The sequence below is a fragment of the Rhinoderma darwinii genome, chromosome 11 (assembly GCF_050947455.1).
Source record: "Rhinoderma darwinii isolate aRhiDar2 chromosome 11, aRhiDar2.hap1, whole genome shotgun sequence".
Lineage (NCBI taxonomy): Eukaryota > Metazoa > Chordata > Amphibia > Anura > Rhinodermatidae > Rhinoderma > Rhinoderma darwinii.
This window is the reverse complement of record NC_134697.1, coordinates 33201666-33224184: the sequence shown is the minus strand read 5'-3', so window position 1 is coordinate 33224184 and position 22519 is coordinate 33201666. Positions and strand designations below refer to the sequence as shown.

Genomic DNA, 22519 nt, shown 5'->3' with positions numbered 1-22519 from the left:
TGGGCCCTGGCATCTGTCCATGTTTGCCTAACAGGTCCTTCAGGGAGTGTAGAGTCTTGCATGGATATTATCATTTATCCAAGTGCTGCGTTATATTGCAGGGCTCAACATGCAGATCTATTCATTGGAAGATTTCAGTTATCAACCCATTAGTCAACAGAATAAAAATACCCTTTTAGACAGCTAAACTCATTCAGGCATTGCATAGCCAGGGTACCTCTTGCAGAGTTTTTTTAATCAGGAAATAACAGAAATGAGGAACTTTTCTCTAGAAATGTCACTTTAAAACATTATTTGTACATACACTGTAATAATGGCAGGAGTAGATGAAGCGATACGTTTTTTAAAACTATTTTTTGTTGAATTGCAATCCACCTCGGTCAATCCATTTTTGTTAGCGGCTTTCCCCAGCAATAAGCAGATCACAACGTGTCGCACTGCTGGAGCCCCCAGCAATCATCTGTAGTCTGTGTGAGAAGCTGGCAGTAAATGGTTAAATTTCTGCAATGCTACCACAGGGGACATGAAGCATCACACTCCTTGAAATGAATGGGATTATCTAGTACTTGCATGGTCTCCGTAGCTGCTCTAATAGATGTGGCTCGTGAATGCCCCAATCCCCCTCACTTAACTCCGGATTCCCTAATTCAACATTTAATATCAATCTTCTGTTATGTTTTGCCATTACCCATGATATCGCTTTATCATTTCCACATCCCTCAGTTATTGGCATATCTTGTCTATCACACATTCCCTAATATTCATGAACTGGAAACCATCATGTTATTCAGGATGAATATATAGAATTTTCCCTGAATAAGAAGGATATGATGTTGTAAACCTCACCTGTCCTTTTAAATCTTTGCTGTCACTCAGCTCGGAGACATCAGAAGCCGGTCCTGTTAGTGAGCAGCTGGCCGCGGCTTGTGGCCGTTCATCATCTGGTTTCCTGTCGACCGCAGTACCTCCGTGCCTTTGTTCTGGTTCTACCTCGTCCTTCACATCCAGGTACCTGTCGCACGATTATAGTCATTTCAAGAATCATCTTTATTTGTGGCTCTATTGAAGTTCCAGACATAAAGCTTTTTATGCCCACAGGGCACATACCAGAGTATAGGGGGAAACATAACTATTATCTGATAATAGGAGATCTCAGGAACAAGTTCTAGGAAAACTGGATGCAGCTTTCAGGAAGTCAGAAATATTTACCAACACAAGAACACCTCTGACCTCTGCAGCTGCCAGTATATCAGCTATAGGTGACAACATCAATAGAGCATTATTTACAGCGCACAGCTACAAACTGATTCATATCCGCCTGGCTAAAGTACTGGACCCTAAAACGTCTGCTGTATCTCCAGAACTTCACAGAAGGCTCCAACAACCCCACCCCGTGTTGTGTGACTTTATACCCTACACAACAATCCTTATATTATATACGTACCAGAGCCCGTGGATGATGTGGTAACGTGATTATGTTACATGTCCGCAAGAACAAGTTTTAGCTTTGCCATATTGTTTGCATATGGCCACAGGTTTTGTACAGCGGAGGGATGCCATAAGTTGTAAGGACACTATATATGAAGACGACCCCTTTCCATATGCCCTATTCAGGCTCACGAAATGCCTTCTTAGCTCTCGTGGATCCAGCGTGACAATGTGTTACATAGTTGGCCATTTATCTGAATGGCCGGCATGTAATACTACATGCTATAAAGAAAAATCGGAATCCTTCCTAACAGAGTCTCAATTTTTTGACCATGTAAAAAATGACACACAAATGTGGAATGAGTGGGTGTATAGATAGGACATTGGTGGGATCGTCCTTGAAGGTTATGCCCATCACAAAAAGTGATGGGATATCACCAAAATATGTCATCACTTACTGATTGGTGGGGCTCGGACTGCCGGGCCCTGACCGATCCGGAGATTAAAGAGGTTAAAGTAGCGAGGCGTCACCTTCAAAGGGAAAAACTTTGAAAGGGGCGGCAGAGCTGCTTTAGCAGGATCAATTTCAGACCCCCGCCGATCACACAGTGATGGCATATTCTAGCGATTTGCCGTCACTTTAACCCTTTAAATGAATAGGTACATAGAAGAAAATAAGGTTTTTAGCATAACAACAAACCTTCGGCTATGATCTAGTAGTAATATTAGTGAATACCTCTCCGGGATGAAGATACTGTACCCCGCTGTGTTTACCATCTTCTTTTCTTTAATACACAAGCTTAACCAGCTGCACTTCACGATCTGCACCCCTAGTGGAAGCTTCTGCAACTTCAACAGTCGAAAGGCGCGGTCACAGTCCATTCCTTCATCCACTATAATATGTGTCACCTCGGGGCAAAACTGTCCGTGAACCTGACCACCATTCTGAATGATCTGTTTCTGAAATATTCCTGATCTGGCCTGGCCGATTCCAGCCAGGAGAACGTGAGCATGGACTCCAGAAAAACATTTTCCTGTATAGGTGGAGAAAAAAAAAAAAGCTGATTACATACGCACAATAAAATATAAAAGAAAAAAGACACATCCATCTACTTTAGTCTATTATTGCCGTGTTGCTCCATATTAAGAAGTAGGTTTATGGTGCATTATATCCAACTGACGGACGGTGGACAACAAAATGGGCCCAGTGCATAGATCTAACACCACGATAAAAAAAAGACAAGAATATTGATATTAGTATAATGGATGTTGGAGACTCAGATCATCCTTTCTATATGGAGAGTAATTATGTCCTTTCTAAAAAATATTATGAAAAATCAGTGACGTCACGAGGTCGCACTGCAGAGGATTTTAGATTTTAAAAGTTCGCTCAAGGGTATCTCTATACAACAAATAAACGCTGGACTTTTCTCTTGTATCCGTGCAATACACGTATATAGTATGTCTATATAAAAAGGACCTGTCACCTGACTTGTCTGTTTTAGTAAATACTTGTATTACCCATGAAATTACATTTCTGGAGCATATTTTATTAGAACTCTGCGGTTTGCCGTTCCTCTTTTATTACTCCTGGAAATGTATGACATTTGTGCTGTAACGTTCTCCTTTATTCAGTTTCTGGAAGCGGATGAAGCGGCTTCCTGTCAGCCATATTCATTTTTATAATGTTAATCAGTTTGTCACCTGGTCATCCCTAACGCTCTCTATTTCAGTTCTCCTTGGCAGTCAGTCATAGTGAAAGGGTGGTGCATGACACATGAATTCTGGTTTGTGTTCTTTGAATCCCAGCCTCTCAGAAGCCTTCTTTCGAAGTGGTTTTCTAAGCTTTTTTTCATCTAGCCTTCTCATTCATGTAGAAGAGGGCTTTCCAATTACATGTGTTCAAAAAAAAAATTCCTCCATACGGCACCCACTGACCTGAGCATGTAAGAATTGCAGTGGCGTTCAGGACTGAACATGTTAACTGTCGGGGGAATGTACGATTCACCCGTAAATTGCACACAGAGTGTGTATGTGTCACAGCCGCATGGACACACACTTTGACAACCCCTTTAATACCTACCTTATGGATACAATAAACAGTTAGAGAAAAAAGTAGTAGTAATAAAAAATAAAAAAAAACACCACTTAGGCTTCTTTTACATCTGCGTTGTGGTATCCGTTTTAACGGATTCATTGTAATTTTAAAAAAACGGACAGACTGAATGTAACGGAAGGTAAAATATGTTTGTTTTTGACGGATCAGTTTACCGGATCCGTCTAAAAAACTGACTCTTTTCTCTCTGTTTGTGTCAGTTTGTCATCAGTTATACTCCGTTCTAATGGATCCGTTTTTATCTTTGCACCTTTCTTGCTTTCATTTAGTCTGCGCACGTTCAGAAAAAAAAAAAGGGATCCATTAAACGTAATGCATAAGGCTTCGTTCACATCTGCGCCAGGGTCCCGTTCTGTCGGAACGGGACCCTGACTGACACAAACCATTGATTTCGAAGGTGACGGAGCCGGTCCCAATGGTTTCCGTTTGTCTCATTTGTGCAAGGGTTCCATCGTTTTGACGGAATCAATAGCGTAGTCGACCGTTGCACAACTGAGACAAACGGAACCCATTGGCACCAGATCTGTCACTGGTGATGGAAACGGAAACCTTTGGTTTCCGTTTGTGTCAGTCAGGGTCCCGTTCCGACGGAAAGCTCAGTAGGAACGTCGGAACGGGACCTTGGCGCAGATGTGAACGAAGACTAACTGATACAAACGGATGTAATATCAGTTAGTATCCGTCATCCATTGACTTCAATGTTAAAAAACCCCCGGAAAACTACGGTATTTCTTCAGTCAAAAAAACGGAAACCTGACAGAACGGAGCTTCTTTCACACTGGCGTTACGATCAGTTTACCTGTCTTCCGTCAGAGGAAGAGAGGATCGATACATTAAATGGAATGCAACGGTTCCGATAGAATTACCATTGATTTCAATGCTTATTTTTTTGTATCAGTTGCTTTCCGTTTGTCTCCGTTCGCTAGGTTTCCGATTTTTGGAATGGAAACCAAAGTGCAGCCTGCAGAACTTTTGTTTCCTGTTCAAAAAAACTTAAACCTAGCGAATGGAGACAAACGGAAAGCAACTGATACAAAGGAATTACCATTGAAATCAATGGTAATTCTAATGGAACCGTTGCTTTCCGTTTAATGTATCGATCATCACTTCCTCTGATGGAAGACAGGTAAACTGATCGTAACGCCAGTGTGAACTGAGGGCCTGTTCACATCACCGTTCGGCTTGTGTTTTGAACGGATCCATTAAACTGTAACGGAAACCCTGTTAAAACCGGAAACAAACGGATGCCCTCATTTGTGTTTTTGACGGATCTGTTTTGACGGATGCGTCAGTAAAACTGATCTTTTACATTCCGTTTGCGTCTGTTCGTATCCGTTTACAACGGATCCGTTATTGTTGATACTACATGTTTTTGTTTCAATTTTTAAAAACTCCTCCTATTGGATGAAGGAAAGAGATGACCAGGAAGAAGGAATGTTCCCAAATCATTCTGAATGCAAACCTTGCAGAGGAGAGTATTATTGTGCTTTGGATATTGGCAGAAATTCTTTAAAAATGCTGCCTGCACAAGTGTCCTATATGCTGTGTGCAAAGAAAATATAACATTTTTGGCAGCGTCCTTTACCCATATACACCCCAAAACAGCCAAATGCTTAGAGAGTCCACAGAGCAGACCGCTTCAATACCCATATACACCCCAAAACAGCCAAATGCATAGTCGACTGCGCTATTGATTCCGTCGTTAAAACGGAAACCTGCCGGAATGGCGACGAACGGAAACGTTTCCGTCACCATTGATATCAACGGTGACTGAAACGGAAGCTGTGGTTTCAGTTTGACTTTCCGTTGAGGGGTTCACCCGATGGAAAACTACGATGGAACCCCGGAACAGAAAGCCAACGCTGATTTGAACAGGCGTGTAAAATTTTAAATCTAAACTTAAAAACAATGACAAAACACCAAAATACCTTTTTTTTTTTTTTTTTTTTTGGTAGAGTGAGCACTTCTCTGCTCAAAATGGAGTGTCTGTTTTTTGCAGACCGTGCAAGTTGCAACAATTTCTAAACATGCTCAGCTCTGCAAAATGATGTGTTTGACGGAAAGCAATAACAGAATGCCTTCCGTCTGCTTCCGTTGGCCCATTGACTTCAATGATAAAACAAAAACGGAAAGGTCATTTCCGTTAGGGATCCGTTTTATCGACGGAAACAATAGTGCTGCAGGCTGCGTTATTGTTTCCATCCAAGAAACGGATCCCTAACGGAACGGAAGCAAACTGATGCCAACGGACACTTTAATAAATTGCATTGAAATCAACGGTAATACAAAGGGAACGTCTACTTTCCGTTTGTCTGTTCCTCTGACGGAAGACATAAACGTAAAGCCAAGCGGAAGCCGAACGGTGATGTGAACAGGCCCTGAGCCTTACTGAGCACAACTGATGCAAAAATAAAACCCATTGAAATCAATGGGTTTTCTGACGGAAACGTTAACCCCCGTTCTTGTGGTCCTCTGACGGATACGCTAGAACAGAAGCCACAACGCAGATGTGAACGCAGCCTAAGGAATCATTTTCCCAGCTGGATATGTAACATTGTCACTTGTTTACCTTCAATGTCAACATCTGTTTTGATCTTCTTTGGGTCCCCTGTGCGGTCACTGTTCTCTCGCACCCGTTTTACTTTTGGGAAAGCCTTAACAATCCCTTTTGGTTCCATGCACACACAATCTGGAAGAGAAAACAAGTGTTATTTAACCCCTCGCCACCACAGCTATTGTTTGTTTTTTTCATTCTCGCTTTTCCTCCCCACCATCCAAATGCCACAACTATTTTTCTATTGACATAACCACCATATGAGGGCTTGATTTTTCTACAAGTTGTAGTTTTTATTTGTCGCCATTTAATGTACTATATAATATACTGGGAAACTGAATACAAAGAATCTGTGGGATGGAATTGGAAAAGAAAAATGCATTTTTTGTGGGGTTTTGTTTTTACAACGTTCACCGAGTACAAAAAAATTTAATGCTAACTTTATTATTGCGGGTCAATTCGATTATGGAGATACCAAATTGATATCGTTTTTTTATGATGTACTAGTGTCACAAAGAAAAAACGATTTGTTAGAAAAAAAAATGTTGTGTCGCCATATTTTGAGAGCCATAACTTATTTTCTGTCAACGGAACGGTTTGAGGACTTGTTTGTAGCGGGGCGAGCTGTCGTTTTTTATTGATACCATATTGGGGTACAAACGACTTTCTGATCACTTTTTGAGGAATTTTATTTGGCCAGGTAAGTGGTTTTAGAAAACAGCAACTTTGGAGACTTTGGTTTTTTTTACGGCATTCACCGTGGGGGATAAAGAATGTTATAGTGTAATAGTGCAGACTTTTATGGATGCGGTGATACCAATTATTTTTACATTTTGAATTAACTTTTGAGGAAAAATAGAAAAAGAAGGGGTGATTTTTCAATTTTTAATATTTTTTTTACAATACAATTTTTTTTTTTTTAAATGGTCCCCCTAGGACAAGGCTAAAAAGGAGCACCAAGATGGCAGACTTTGGGGTCTTCATTAGGCCCCCAGGCTGCCGTGGCAACCATTGGCACCCTCCCCTTTCTAACATTTTAAAACAGTCTATAAATATAAATGGTCTTGGAAAGCGTGGCGACTGTGGGGTACACCTAAAGTACACTAGCTCGCTAAAAATTATATAGGCATCTGATCTTCACATCTAAATGAGCTTGTTGGACATCTTATTCCAAAACCAATCGGCACCAATAGGATGTACCCTCTTTTGCGGCTATAACAGCTTCCACTCTTTTGGGACGGGTTTCCACAAGATTTTGGAGTACGTCTGTGGGAATTTTTGCCCATTCATCTAGAAAAGCATTTTTGAGGTCAGACACGGATGTTCCATGAGAGGGTCTGGCTCACAATCTCCAACCCAAAGATGTTGGATCGGTTGAGGTCAGGACTCTGTGCGGCCAGTATAGTTCTTCCACACCAAACTCACCCAACCATGCCTTTATGGACCTTGCTTCATGCACTGGGACACAGTCATGCGGGAACAGAAAAGGCCGAACCCCAAACTGTTCCCACAAAGTTTGAGGCATACAATTGTCCAAAATGTCTTGGTATGATGTAGCCTACTCTTAACTGGGGCCAAACCCTGAAAAACAGCTTCTTTGTCCTCCATTTTTGCATTCCCTGCCTATTTTTTATCTGCTCTTACACTTAAAAGAACACTCCAGTCAAAAATAAAAATGTATCCAGGACACGGTTTTTATGCGTTCCTTAGTTTTACATTGTATAGTATTAGTGTTTCTTGTTATGTGACGTTACAACAGATTTTCTACATTGCAGCATAAAGTGGCTGCTATCCCCAAGACAATGGAGTCAGCTGCATGTTAATTACCTCTCCTTATATAGAGATCAGTGGGCGTGTGCTTATAACTAAGCCCCTCCCAGCCTGGGAAAACCTAATTGCCAGTTATAAACGATGCGTCATGGAGCCGGACTGACAGAAAAATTTGGGCTTTATACATTGTACCATTTTCTGTGCCCGATCATCACTGGTGTCCTATTAGTAGACTGCCGGGGAGTAGTCATCATTGTAAAATTATATGATGCCGTTTGGGTATATTTGCTGTACTGACTCCGTAGTGGAGTGGAAATCCATATGCAGCAGAAATAACCCCATTCAGATGAATAGAATAGATTTTCAGGTCGCAGAAATTTCTGCAACAAAATCTGCCGCCTGTACAGGGGGCCTCCGACCTTATTCACATGAGCGTGTCCAATTTGCGTACGAAAAAAATGGGCCGTTTTTCATGCATACGACTGTCCGTGTTGCATCAGTGTGGTTTCCGTATGTGATCCGTTTTTCTTGTCCGAGTTTCTTCACTGCAAGCGCTTCCTTATTTCACTTTATTTTTTTCTCTGTATTTCTTAAATCAACTGATGCGTGAAAAACATATAGCACGTGGACGTTTTTTCACGCGCATAAATTTAATAGGCGAATATGGTCCGCAAAAATGGACTAGAATAGGACATGTAAGTTTCTCGCAACGGCCACACGCTCCGTGAAAAGAAACACGAATGTGTGATTACCCCCATCGACTTGTATGGGTCAGTGTGCGGTCCGGTTTTAAAATGGACAGCACGTGGACGATAAACACGTTCGTGTGAATAAGGTCTAATGGGGTCTTTGTTCTGGTCTATAACAACTATGTCCGACGAAAAGACTATATTCACGTCTGCGTTGGAGACTTTGTTAGCTGCCTTTGTCGTAGGTCTGGTCGAAAATGCCAGATGAAATAGCAGATCACGCAGCACTATTTTGTTCCATGACGGAAACCATTATAGTCCATCGGGCGCCATTGCTGTCCGTTATGCGGCAGGTCAGTCACTGCCGTCATACGAAACGGAGACTGGACTGGTAATTCGCATATAGTCAGTTTATGTCATAGACCATACTGAACGAGGGTCCCCTATTCTAGAGATAAGCGGTCAGACCACCCAAGATCTTATATTTATCTCCAAACTTATGAAGAGTGGTAAATATTTACTTGGAATAAACCCATTTAAGGCCGTTGGTTATTTGGTCAGAATCTGTTCATTATACACTTTATTTTAAATATCTGAACTTGAAAATTGAAATTTCTTCTAATTACAGCAAACATTTACATGGATATATATTTCCATCGCCAAATATAAAATGTTCTTGAATGATTCTTGTAAAAGGCTATAAACACAGCGATGATAATGGGCAAACATGAAAAACCTTAAAACAAGTCCAGGACTACACGGGTCACGCAACCAAAAATCGCTGTGTCGCCCCTGCCTGTCAATGTGGGGGCGTTGTGACCCGGCAGTCGCAAAAAATCCAGCAGGTTTGGATTTCTTGCGACTAGTGACGTGGTCGTGGCAACACACGGGTCACAACACGGCCACATTGACTTTCATTACCTGCCAGGTCGGGTGGGTGACACTGCCATGTTTGGTCGTACGGCCTGCGTCGCGGCCCATGTTGCCGTATAGCCCTGGCCTAAATGAATCGACTGATGGCTCCAAATTCCATCAATTGGAAACTATCAATGGCACAATTATTGGAGCAAGCGCCAAAGATTTCATCGTATCGCTCCATTAGGCTAGGGTTACACAGCGACACAGGTCACGCGGCAAAAGATCGCTGTATCGCCCTGCATGGATCACAAAAACGACAGTTAAGGTGGACACAGCGAACCGCAAGTTGCCGCAACTCCATAGTCGCATGAAATACAAACCCGCCGGACTTCTCGTGACTGCGGTCGCTGCACAAAGCGACCAAATTCACTTACATTACCGCAATGCACGTAGCACAACACAGCGATCTTCAGACGCACGACCTTATAATTTAACCAATTATGAGCTGCTGTAGTAACACAAGTCTCAGCACAGATTACAGCAAGCAGGGTGATGATTCTGCTTGTAGTTATTGCTAACAGCATATTAACTGATGCTTTGCCAAACTACAACCCCCAGCATTGTCGGCCATGCAGTAAAATCGCTTCTTCTGAGGTAGTTTTATTTCCAGGATCAGCAATAAACGCCTCTCTTGCACTTATTACTTACAGCTCCGGGACAGCACGGATTATTAGTAGGTCACTACCGTTTCCGGTTGACCCGGATGTTGTTATGGTGGGTCACTGGTTCTAATGAGGACGAGGGAGGTGTTATCATGTTTATTATATCTGGGTGTTGTAGTGAGCTACTTCTGGGTGTGCACTAAAAACGCGCCGTACTTTGGCGGGCGTAGAGCTAGGCCGTGTTGCTATAGGAACAGGTAGCGAGCGCTCCATTGTTATGGCGACCTACTGGTTGTTATAGTAACGCGGCACTGACAGGAGAGTGGGTGGTCCAAGATGGCGGTGCAGCACTGGCTGGAGAGTCTGCGGGCAGCTAAGAAGACCTGCATCTTGCAAGATGGTGACTGACATTCTCCATACTTCTACCTTATACCGTTATATCTCTTGGCTTCATGTTATGTACTGTTTTCCTGCCCGGTATCTGCACGTGGGGAACTGGAGCCCATGCTGCTTGAATATACCGGGACGGGGCTCCACACTCAGATATAGGCAATTTCTGTCATATATATGAGTAATCCTGTCTGTTCTGGCCCATATAATCCGAGCTGGTCAATCTATTAATGTTAATAGGGCCATGTGGTGTAGAATATGTGCCTATTGCCAATCAGATTGCTGCTTTTATTTTTGAAAGCCCCTTTGGGAAATGAGAGCTGAATTCTGATTGGTTACTAAGGGCAACTGCTCCACTTCTCCATTGAGCTAGTTTGTATAACTCTTCCCCCTGTGTCCGGGTGCTGATGTGATCTGGGGCTCAGATGTCTCCGCTCAGGGGCTGTACTGAAGAGCTTGTGTGTCACAGACCAAGGCCCCAATACATTATAAGTAATAGTCAGTGGTCCGGATTAGAAACTTATAGGAGATCATGAAAATGGTGCAGATTGTCCATAGAACTCATGTACGCGGCCGTATTATGGCTCAGTTTTGTACGCTTTTAGGGGAATAAATAGGCGACCATGTAATATAGTGGTCTCCAACCTGTATCTCTAAAGTTGCTGCGTGCTGGGCATGCTGGGAGTTGTAGTTTCACAACAGCTGTAAAGCTGAGATCAGCGATACATTGACGTGAAGAGTCCTCCAGAGTGAGAGACGCTCTTTCCAGCTGCTCTGGCTAAGGGCCTGTTCACATCAGCGTCAGTCTTCCATTCATGGGTTCTGTTAGACCTTTCCGTCGGAGGAAGCGATGAACGGATAGCCAAACGGAAAACAAAGCTGCCATTTGCATTACCATTGATTTCAATGGTAACGCTTCCGTTGCAATTGGTTTTCGTTTTTCTTGGCGGAAACAATTGTGTAGTCAACAACTCGACTGTAAATGGACTGAAGTTATAAAGCCTCATTCACACTTTGCATCTCCGCATGGAGAGTCTGATGTGAATTATGTACAAGCACAGTATTGGGTCTTATTATTGGAAAGTAGTTCCTACTTGTCTCTGATGGGATCCACTCTTGAGTTTGGCAGGAAATATATAGGCATAATGTGGATCAGAAATAGGAATAATTCATTTTTAGGCCCCATTCACACGGCAGTATTTTGATCACTAGTTTGCATCAGTATTTGGAACCAAAACTATATTGGAAAGATTTGAACCACAATATTGAATGAGTCCCCTATAGATGCAATGTATTCCAAAATAATGTTGTTTTTGCATCTGCCGGACAGGGGTGGGTCAGATCCCCTATTTATTTATTTTCTTACTTTACAGGAAAGAGAATATACCGTCGGCCACCGCAAAAAAACCTATTGTGTGTGCTATACTTATTTTTTTTTGTGTGTGCTGGTTTATGTATGACTTATGGCTTGAAGTTTGACACGTATGCTGGGAGACAACTTGATGTGAACAGAGCCTTAGGGTATGTTCACATGCTTACTAAAAAAAAAAACTCTGAAAATACGGAGCTCTTTTCAAGGAAAAACCGCTCCTGATTTTCAGCCGTTTTTTTTTTTTTTTTAGCAACTTGTGTTTTTTGTGGCGTTTTTTAAGGCTGTTTTTCTATAGTCATTGAAAAACGGCTCAAGAAGTGACATGCACCTCTTTTTCATGGCCTTTTTTCAAAACGGCCGCGTAAAAAAAACGGCCCTTCGGAACAGAACGCCGTTTTCCCCATTGAAATCAATGGGCAGATGTTTGGAAGGCGTTCTGCTTCCGACTTTTAGTCAGTTTCTGGCTCTACTACATCGGTACAATAAAAAAAAATTCAGTTTTAAAGATGATGAAATTCTAACAATTTGTCTTTATAGGCAGAAGAAAAGTGCACTATTTGTTTTCTGATAGCAAAGAAATGGCGGAGGAATATGACCACAAGACACATGAACTGTTGGGTAAGAAGAATCACTTTGTCTTCCATGTCTTTTTTACTGCAGATAAAGTACAAGAGTTTGGCTGGGTTCACACGTGGCGGAATTTCACTTAAATTCCGCTGCGGACACTCCGCAGCGTTAATCCGCAGCAGAGCCGTTTGTCCATTGACTTACACTTTAATTTAGCAGTGTTCGTTTAGACGAGGCGTAAAATTCCGCTGCGGAGCATAGGCTGCGGAGCGGAATTTGGTGTCCGCAGCATGCTCTGTCTGTTGCGGAGCAGTGGCGGACTCATGGCGGAATTTCTCCATTGACTTCAATGGAGATTCTAAGTTCCGCAATGAAGTCCACAGCTGTCATGCACATGTTATGTGTGCTGCGGATGCGTCTTGCTTTTTTAACTTGACATTTCTTCATTCTGGCTGGACCTATGTATTTCTAGGTCTACAGCCAGACTGAGGAAGTCAATGGGGCTCCCGTAATGACGGGAGCGTTGCTAGGAGACGTCAGTAAATAGTCACTGTCCAGGGTGCTGAAAGAGTTAAGCGATCGGCAGTAACTGTTTCTGCACCCTGGACAGTGACTACCGATCCCAATATACATGTATCTGTAAAAAAAAATGAAGTTCGTACTTACCGAGAACTCCCTGCTTCTGTCTCCAGTCCGGCCTCCCAGGATGACGTTTCAGTCTAAGTGACGGCTGCAGCCAATCACAGGCTAATAACAGGCTGCAGCGGTCACATGGACTGCCGCGTCATCCAGGGAGGTCGGGCTGGATGCCGAAGGAGGGACGCGTCACCAAGACAACGGGCGGTAAGTATGAATTTCTTTGACTTTCACAAGGGAAAGTGCTGTCCCTTCTCTCTATCCTGCACTGATAGGGAGAAGGGAAGTACTTTTACCGCAGTCCGCAGCAGCTAGTCCGCATCAATTTTCTGCACATTTTGTGCAGATCCGCAGCAGAATCTGCAACGCAGATTCTGTGCGGCATTGATGCGGACAGTTGCGGAGGAAATCCGCCACGTGTGGTCATGCCCTTAAGGTGGCCATACACTTGTCATAGTCACAGCTATTTCTCCCGGTCACTCCCCCCCCCCCATATACATGTACGCTCGGCTGCTCCGAGTGTGTATGTCTTTTCCAACATGCCCGATCCTTCTTTCCCTCCGATCCCTATACACATTAGTCGGCCGGTACTGGCAAAAATGGCGGGTTTGAACGAGCTTCATGTGATGTGTATGGGCATTTTTAGACTTGTATAGCGATGTTCTGACATGCCACACAGATCGCATCACGGGATTGCAAATGTGTCTTGAGGTTCTCAGAACTTGAGATAAAAACTAAAAAAGTGATAATCAATGGAAGCAAAAATATTTCCACGCTTCCGGTCAGTAATTGAATTGACGAAAAATGCAAAACTTGTAATAACGGGGAACAATAGATTGTATTGGAGAGAAAACTTTTGGTCTCCGTTTAGTGTCTGTTTAATTAAAGGGGTTATCTGTGTTTTTATTATATCGATGGGGGTCCGACTCTCGGCACCCCCGCCATTCATGGTTTTGAAGGGCCTCTTCATTGTTTACATGGTTTCCTTCTCGTTTGTACTTTTCACGCGCCGTTTAATTTGTAGCGGCTGTGGACCACTGTCCCATTCACGTGGCTTTTATACTCCTCGTGTCACTTTTGTGGGCTGGGCTTTGCAAAAGGGGGTCTGACACATTTATTTTAATTAACACCAGAAAACTGGTGTAAATTATAGAGGAAATTCAGCCCCTAGCTGGTGTCGATTTCATATTGTGGTGCGTAGCAAGGTAGAGACCTGTGCCCGGCCTCGTACTTTACCAAAGGAAGACCGAATACAAAAAAATAATTATGAAGCGGAGCGGCGACTATGTATTTTTTTATTTTATAGCCGATGGGGGGGGTGCACAGTTGGCCAAAAGATGCGACACATTTTTTAAGAGGCATTCGCCTCTTAATAAATGTGTTGCATATTACTCCAATTTTCTTTCTATTAAATCTGGCTTATAAAACACAAGCCTTAATGAATTCACCCTAATATTCGTACCTTTTTGTTGATATAAAGAAATGTCTTCTTCCTTTTTTAGGCTACGTTCATATATGCGTTGGTGTGTTCCGTTGTTCTTCTCCGTCAGGGAATAACGGAAGCAACGGTGCCATTGCACGATGGACACTACCAGCAGCCAACAGAACCCATTGACTAACGGGTTCCGTCGGCTTTGCGTCGGGGTGTCCGTCGTTTTACCGGAGACAATAGTGCAGCATGCTTTGCTATTTTCTCTGGTAATCTCGGCCGGATCAGTGACGGACGCCCCTTACAGAGTCTTCAATGCAGATGTGAACGATGCCTTAATTTTGTATTTTCTTTGTCCTGTTCACAGTAAGAAAATGGAAAGAGAAGTCTGCCCTGGGAGCATGTGGTCAGTGGCAGATTGAGGTTGGTGAAGCACCTTCTCCAATCGTAGGGGCTCTACAGCCAGATCTATTAAAGGAAAACTGTTCAAACGTAAGCTCATCTGACATCGCTATATACCGTTTTTTTTGTTTTCTAATATGAATACAATTTGTGAGCCAAAATTTCCGGATGAATTCTTTCCCAGTAGACCACCTACAATACCGGTGTGATGGACAGATTGTTGGGGTGTCCACCTGACAGATCTCACCTCCATCAGCTTCTACAGGAACCACTATGTAAATACAACGGCATTAAAATCATATGTAGAAATTATTTTTTAAGGTGCTTTTCCATGGAAGCAGAACAAATACAGTTCTAGAACTGCTACTTTAAGAAAGCAATTCTAACCTCTGTAAATCACATGTACTAACAGGAGGTACTGGCAGCTTTTCTTTTTTTTTTTTGTAGTTTTTGTGGCTTTGAGCTGCACTGCAACGCATTACCTGAACTCAGCCTAATGTATTTCATATATCCACTGTACTAGTTATAGGTTGATTAGAGGTGTTATTCTTATTACATATCGTATTTTGGGAGTAGTCCTGATACGTATCAGTGTTGCTAACACTTGCAGACAGAGCAAAAACGCATAAGCAATGTTTATAACTGTGGATTTGTGTTCGGCCTCATTCAGACCGCCGTGTTCAGTCCTTGAGATACGGACCATATGTCGGCCTCATTTCCTGGACCGACCACCGTTCAGGGAGGTGGGCTCCTAGCATGATAGTTATCTATGATGCTAGGAGTCCCTGCCTCCCTGCGGGACTACTGTCCCATACAGAATACGTGATTACAGTATGGCATAGTATTACCTTGGCAAGGCAGGGACTCCTAGCATCATAGATAACTAGGAGTATGGCTCCCTGAACTGTGGCCAGTCTGGGAGGTCCTTGCAGGTCCTTGCAGTGAAAGGCTTTCTTAGTTATATGGAGTCAAAAATGTGCTCACCTGTGATTTTCATTCCCCGACTAACATAATATCCCTGCAGGGTTAGAAGGTTATACGTTAGACATGGATGTGATCCTACAGAGCCTTTGTTTCGGGCAGCAAAAAAAATTAGCGGTGGTCACATCGCATGCAGGCGCTTCACCGACACTGCAAACAACTCCCCACATCTCAGCTTCCAGATCCCCTGATGGTGGTTAATCCAGTGTGTTTCTCCTTCTTCAGCCAGTTTTCATGCGGAAGGATACAAAAACAAGTTTTCAGTGGAGAATCCGTAATCTTCCTTACCCTAAAGAGGTTTATAGTGTTACCGTGGACAAGAAGGAGCGGTGCTGCGTTGTTCGGACAACTAATAAAAAGTAAGTCGTTTTTCCACACTCCTCCACCTCACATCCAGAAATTCTGCTTTAGTTTTACCATTTATGTAGGTGCAAAAAGGTTACACAGAAGTACATGCACATGATATCATTTGACGGCTAAATTCTCAGACGTTTGTACCAAAGGCACCCAAGTCCTTTTTTTTATTTTAGCCTAGAGTCCTGTATACACTTTCTTCATCTTATCACAGTATTACTATCTATACTGCGAGCGTTCTTCCGTATAGCCTTTCAATATGTGCACAATACAGAATCATTGATAAATATATAAAAAAAATATACAGAAACATTGTTGATCTTACACTTCCAAGGACAATCTCCTAAGTGTAGAATGTTTTATTAACCATTTGATCACTATGCACATTCATCTTTAGAACAATAGAGGGCGCTGTTGGAGAGGAGGCCGCAATACAAGCTGTTCCACTAATGCAGGTTGTGAATCTATAAAGGAAAACCCTTTTGCCATTTCTCATACTGTAATTATAATGATCTTTATTCATACAGCACCAACATATTCCGCAGCGCTTTGCAATTGAGGAAGTAACAGACAAGTAATGAAAAGAAATAAAGACAAAATAAGTTTGCAATCTAAATGTATTATAATTTTTAGGAAAAAGTATTGACATCACCAACCTAAAAATGTGTTACTTGAATTAACTTTATATCTTGGGAGGAAATTTTACACCTCCATTTAAAGTTAATGTATTATTATAATTAATAGTTCTTTAACGTCATAGCAGGTACACTGTAAATATCCCCGGCTTATAGCCACTTTACCTGTCTCCTGACTGGACTGTCATTCTGAGCTCCTACACAGTCTAAATTAATCATTAAAAAATAAAAATATCTCTCCTCCATTCCACCTTGTTCTCTTCCCTCTGCTTCGGAATAGAGTGAGTGGACAGATTCTGGTAAATGACGTCACCAGTTTTGTCCCCTCCCCCGCTCCGTTCACTTATAGACTGGACTGATTTCTAATTGCAGTCATCAGCAGAGTCTCCGGCTACTACTTCTCCAATATTACCACCAGAGGAAAGCCGTAGTCATGGCCAGCTCAGAATTCTACCCGCTAGTGAAGTCCTACAGCGTGTTTCTATTCAAACAGTGGAATTAAAGAGGTTTTGGACATTGATGGCATAGCCAGAGGATATGCCATGACTGTCCGAAAGATGCGGGTCCCAGCACCTATATCTAGGAAGAGCCCCCCCTGATCCCCGTCCTACCTTGTCCGGTTCCCGCTGCTTGTCCGGCTCTAGGTGGTCAGAGTAACAGAAACTGCCGAGCTCGCCATGCTGCGCTGTTTCATAACCAACATTAACTTCTATGGGAGTTGTGGAAACACTGTAGCTGCGCAAGCAAGGCTGTTTCTGTAACGCCCGACCACCTCGATCACCTTTAGAGATAGATGCAGGTCCCACCTCTGAGACATGCACCAATCAGATATTTATGGCTTATCCTGTGGATCTGACATAAATGTCCAAGATGGAAATACCCCTTTAAAATGGTCTGGATGAAAAAAGGGACTGTTTTTATTCCCAGAAACAGCACCAATCTTGTCGCCCACATAATGATGTTGAGCTGCAGTACCAGACACAGACCATAGATGAGAGTGGCACTGTTTTTGGAGGAAAGGGGAGAATTCCCAGGAGCTAAGTAGTCCATGCACCAGCAAATTTGTTCTTGGATTGTTTTCTGATGACATATCATAGATCAGGTTTGTAGCTGAGACGTTCAAGTCTTTGGCTTTGTTCACATCACGTTTTTTTTATGTTTGGCATAAATACAGGGAAGCAGTATCTCAACGTATGCTGCTCTATACTATACAGGGGTATATGTCGCCCGAGGGTCCCCATGTTAAAAAAAAATATATATACAGTGTGGGTCCATAATACTCTATGGATACGTTCACAATATGCGCCAAGAATATCCGTTGAATATGGGGTCTTTGTAATACATGGACAATAGTGCTCCAAAGTGAGAGCTGCTGCTTTTTGCTCTGGCTAATAAAGGGGGAAGGGGTTCTTGTCAGGCAACTCTTTTTTGGACCTCTACATGTCCTAATAGGCATTAGAAGGTGGTTGTCCCCTTTAAGCCCCTTCTATAAATGAATACTTGTACTAACTAGTAAGTACAGGACAAGCTTTGATGGTATTGAGGAATTGATAGAGGACGCAGAATGGAAGCGGACTATATGCATTCGTTTCATGAGACCGATCTCGGGGCTCTACCTTTATCCATTTTCGTCTTTTTGTTTTCTTGCTAGAACACGCTTTAAAAGGGAGCATAACACTGACTAATACAGGCTGCGGAGTACGAGGCTGTCTACATGTCTCAGCACCTCATGTGCTGCCTGTTATCAGCTCTAACAATGACCAGATAGATTCATTGTAAGGAACACTCATTCATTGGATTACTTGCTCAGTTCCTCCCTGTCCCAAGTAAAGTTCTGTGCTTTGTATAGTCTTTTTATCTATCATTGAGGAGTTAACACTTCTTTAACATGTCTTTGTGTTCATCTAATCTCTGCTGTTTAACCTTTGACATCTCCCTTATTATCCACGTCTGCCACCTTTGCCAAATACCAAGAGGAGCTACATCACAGGAGACTTTAATCTCTGTCGGAGCACATTCTGCACCCAGTCTCTCTGTCCTTCCATGCTTTTGTCACTATCTATATTTGGCGTTTACTAATATAAAAATAATGTGTATTTCATATTAGCAGCTGAACCCCCGACTGTACAGCGGAAAGCAGTAAAAATAACCAAAAAAAATCTGCAAATTATACAAATTTAGGGAAAATTAGAGCTTTCCGAAGATCATGGACTGCAACATCTTCTAATCTGGCATCGGACTAAGAAGCCTCAGTGCTGAATTAGGAGAATATTCCCAACCTTAAATCCCCAAGGCATAAAAAAAAGGCATTTTATCTCAATCTGGACCAGATAATAATAGTAATGATTTTTATAATCGACAATCTGAATCCAAATTGTAAATGAAATTGTTTTTGATAATTAAAATCCTCTTTACGTGATCATCTTGGTACTCCTAAGCCGGGTGTATGATCTCTTATGGCTCTGAAGGTGCCTTGTTGTGGGACGTCTCATTGTATCTATGCAATGTCTTGGAATGTATGGTACTGTAGACATTCTTGCCACACGACAGCCCCCCCCCACTTCATTCTCTCTTTGAGAAATCACAGACCTATCAGCTGTCTAAAATATCTTCCTCCACGCCTGATACCACAAATGTGAGAGAACCAGCGGTCACTTGCAGAGATTTCTATTCGTCCTATAGTAAAACCAGTAAGTGCTGAACATATCCTGTGCTATAGGGCTGGGCTCACACGGGGAGTTTTAGGGGTGTTTATACTTTGAAGTTAATGGCTTTCTTTTAATGCTACAAAACCGCACAAAGTAGAAAACAAAATGAAAGTAAACATGAAAAATGTGTTGTCTGTAATAAACAGTCCATAGAACAGCTTCCAGGGTAACGCAGTATGTGTGGTTTTCTCGGCACATGCGCCCCCTATCTGTGGACCTGGGCTTACAAACTTGCTTTTTCATGTGGTTCACCCCTGATTCCTGCTCTGTCTTTACAGGTATTATAAAAAGTTTTCTGTTCCTGACCTAGACCGATGTCAGATAGACTTGGACGAGAGTGCCTTAAGTTTTGCCCATGCAAATAATACTTTAATTATAACTGTGAGTATTGACAAATATTAAATTCATAACTGAATCTGTTAGAGAGCTTTTCAGGTATTAATGCATATGGATGTCGCTGGGATCTGCCTCTTTGCGCCACAATGGAGAGCTGCTCTGTAAGAATTCCTCCCATGGCCCCAGCGCATCTTTGCATTACATGGATGGCCATTTATTTGAATGGCCGCTATGTAACGCTACATGTGTGGTTGGCCGCTGCTCCCCCTGGCAATAACTGCTGATGACCACGGGTCTGGCATCTCTCACCATCGGCAATCGCCGCTCCTACTTCTTTTTGAAAAGGGATGGTCTTTGAGACGACCAATAAAAACAAACATAGTGGGGTGTACAAGTTCTTTAGACAATTTTAGGGGTTACCTTTTTATTTTAGAAATTGCTCTATGGGGAGATCGTAGCCCCCAAAATCCTTTCTGCTGACCGTGTAAATCATGGTTTAGAGGAAGTGCCAGTACTTGGCATGTGACTGGCTAAAAAGCATCACATGATGTATTGGAATCTCCGCTGTGGACTCCTTCAAGCATAATTTAGATTGGCGGCAGAAAAGATTTGGGGCTCAGATCTGTTATACAGGAACTTATAAAATGATAAGAGGAGATCCCTAGAAATGTCTGGGAGAACCGTACACCCCACTATGTTCATCACATAGCGGAAATTCATGGTGACAGGTTCTCTTTAAATCATTGAGATTCGCTACCAAGTGCAGATGTGCGGCACATGTTCAGTGACTTCATGCAGATGACTTGCATTGCTGTTTGGGGGATTTTGGTATGTGTCCAGAATACTTCTTCCACCAAAAGTGAAAAGCTAATTTCAAGGTCTGTGCTGCTGTCACTTACAGCTTGTCCTGTAATTATTAACAGTTTTCCCCTAAAAATAACCTTCTCGCTAGAGGATCACTTATGTCTTAAACAAGAGGTAAGGGTTAAGGTCTCGCAGGCATTCTTGTATTCTATGTGCTGGGTGTCACGACTTTCAATAGAAATGAGTGGTTTACAGCCGCTGCCACCACAAAAAGTGTAAAACAGAAATCTTTCTGGACTGGTAGAAGAGCCCATTAAGCTCCTACTAAACCCGTTAGACTTCACCATCTTTTTTTTTTAGTTTTACATATCGGCATGGGCACAATCACGCTCAAATGTAAGAAACAGGAACCAAGGTCCCTCATCTACATCTGAAGACTTGTCTTCCTGTGATGAAGAAAGCTGGCTCATAGAACAGCAAATACCGGACACCTTACATAACGGACGTCTGTCGTTTATGTACCCAGCACCTGGAAGCGATTTTCTACAGACTGGGTTTGGATCTGCAGTGGGAGCAGGGACTGACCATACTTCTCCCCTGAATGCCTGACTATGTAATACAGCTGAGTCCGCAGGAGCTGCTTTGGCAGTGACTTTCCAATTTGGCTAATAGAGGGAGATCCTATGGACATACATCACCATGACATCCATATACCAAAAATATCTGTCACTGGAGAATGGGGTTGTCTCAGAACGGCAATCTCTTTCATTCTCCTGTGGCCTTCTTCATATGATTTATACGCTGGAACACTAACGTTTGAGTATTATGGAATTGCTGTTTACGCACAGGAGAACCCACTTATTAACACTGACTCTTCCTTAAAGGTGTTATCCCACCACATCAACTTATCGGCTATTCCCAGGACAGGTGGGACATCCAGCGATCAAACACTTATCAAGGGAACGGGGATCCCAAATCCGCTCCTTCTATTCAATATAAAACTGTCGGAAAAAGCCGAGTACAGCACTCGGCTATCTCTGTCAGTCCCATAGGGAATAAATGGAGAGGCAGCACATCTGTGCGACAGTCGCTCTGTTCATTCTGGGACTCAGGCCCCTGCTCCCTTAATCCGTGCAGGACCCCCAGCGGTGAAACACTTATCACCTGTCCTATGGATAGCCGATAAATTGATTAGGTGGGATAACCCCCTTTAAAGAGACTTTTCAACCATAATGTTTTAGGACACTACTTTTTAAAGGGGTTTTTTCACTTATAAGTTATGCCACATGGATTTGATATGCCATAAAAGTTTAATCGGCTCTGACTGCTAGGACCCCACCATTCACAAGATTTGTCCAGGAAAACCCAGAGAGTTGGCATTGCATGTGCTTGCATATAGTCTATGAAATTACAAAAGCAGCTGAGGTGAGTGCGCTCCATAATGCGTACTGCTTGTAACTTCTGAAGGCTGTACTGGAGAATACATCCACAATTCCAGGACCCTCAAAGATTTATGGCAAACCCTGGGGATACTTCATGAAGCTTATCTACTTTTTTTATTGAAACGTTCGATCTGATAGTTTCCAAAAATAGTAAAAATCTATCTAATCTAGAATATAGTGGTGAATAAGCAATACCTGTTACCATCTCTTTCATAGTATCAGAAACCAAAAGAGGTTCTCGCTGTGGAAGAAGAATTGCAGAAAGAACTGAAATCTATGAAGTCCAGCTCTGACGGGGACGTTGAATGCAAAACTCAGTGACTTCTTGAAAATTCTTTATTATCTTTCTAGTTTTGTATTTAAAAGAATAAACCTTTGTATGATAA

The 22519-nt window shown here is 42.5% G+C and overlaps 2 protein-coding genes across 6 annotated transcripts in view; one reads left to right on the top strand and one right to left on the bottom strand.

Annotated features, from left to right (window-relative positions):
* The window catches only part of POLL (DNA polymerase lambda), a 20397-nt gene extending 10117 nt beyond the window's left edge, over positions 1 to 10280 (bottom strand). The window contains exons 1-4 of the mRNA XM_075841031.1: positions 10124 to 10280; positions 6114 to 6233; positions 2165 to 2462; positions 847 to 1012 (exon numbers count right to left, since the gene is read on the bottom strand). Coding sequence (XP_075697146.1) covers positions 847 to 1012; positions 2165 to 2462; positions 6114 to 6222 — 573 coding nt within the window. The 5' untranslated portion in view covers positions 6223 to 6233; positions 10124 to 10280. The remainder of the gene's footprint in view (positions 1 to 846; positions 1013 to 2164; positions 2463 to 6113; positions 6234 to 10123) is intronic.
* On the top strand, positions 10187 to 22519 carry DPCD (deleted in primary ciliary dyskinesia homolog (mouse)). Of its 5 annotated transcripts, none has more exons than XM_075841033.1 (6): positions 10187 to 10477; positions 12377 to 12457; positions 14839 to 14963; positions 16080 to 16213; positions 19830 to 19932; positions 21052 to 22343. In XM_075841033.1, exons 1-6 carry the CDS (start codon positions 10414 to 10416, stop codon positions 21298 to 21300), a joined length of 756 nt encoding a protein of 251 aa, XP_075697148.1. In that variant the 5' UTR covers positions 10187 to 10413; the 3' UTR covers positions 21301 to 22343. The 5 variants fall into 5 exon arrangements, with proteins under 5 accessions (XP_075697148.1, XP_075697151.1, XP_075697147.1 ...); XM_075841036.1 differs by lacking the exon at positions 21052 to 22343 and adding an exon at positions 22350 to 22519 and having other exon boundaries at positions 10192 to 10477; XM_075841032.1 differs by lacking the exon at positions 10187 to 10477 and adding an exon at positions 10854 to 10959.

Excerpts from the sequence above, each read along its gene's own strand:
- DPCD (XM_075841032.1), top strand. The coding sequence starts at position 10,893 with ATGTCTCCGCTCAGGGGCTGTACTGAAGAGCTTGTGTGTCACAGACCA. Across the intron at positions 12,458-14,838 it reads CAAGACACATGAACTGTTGG|TAAGAAAATGGAAAGAGAAG; the intron begins GTAAGAAGAATC and ends TCCTGTTCACAG. Across the intron at positions 14,964-16,079 it reads TAAAGGAAAACTGTTCAAAC|CCAGTTTTCATGCGGAAGGA; the intron begins GTAAGCTCATCT and ends CTCCTTCTTCAG.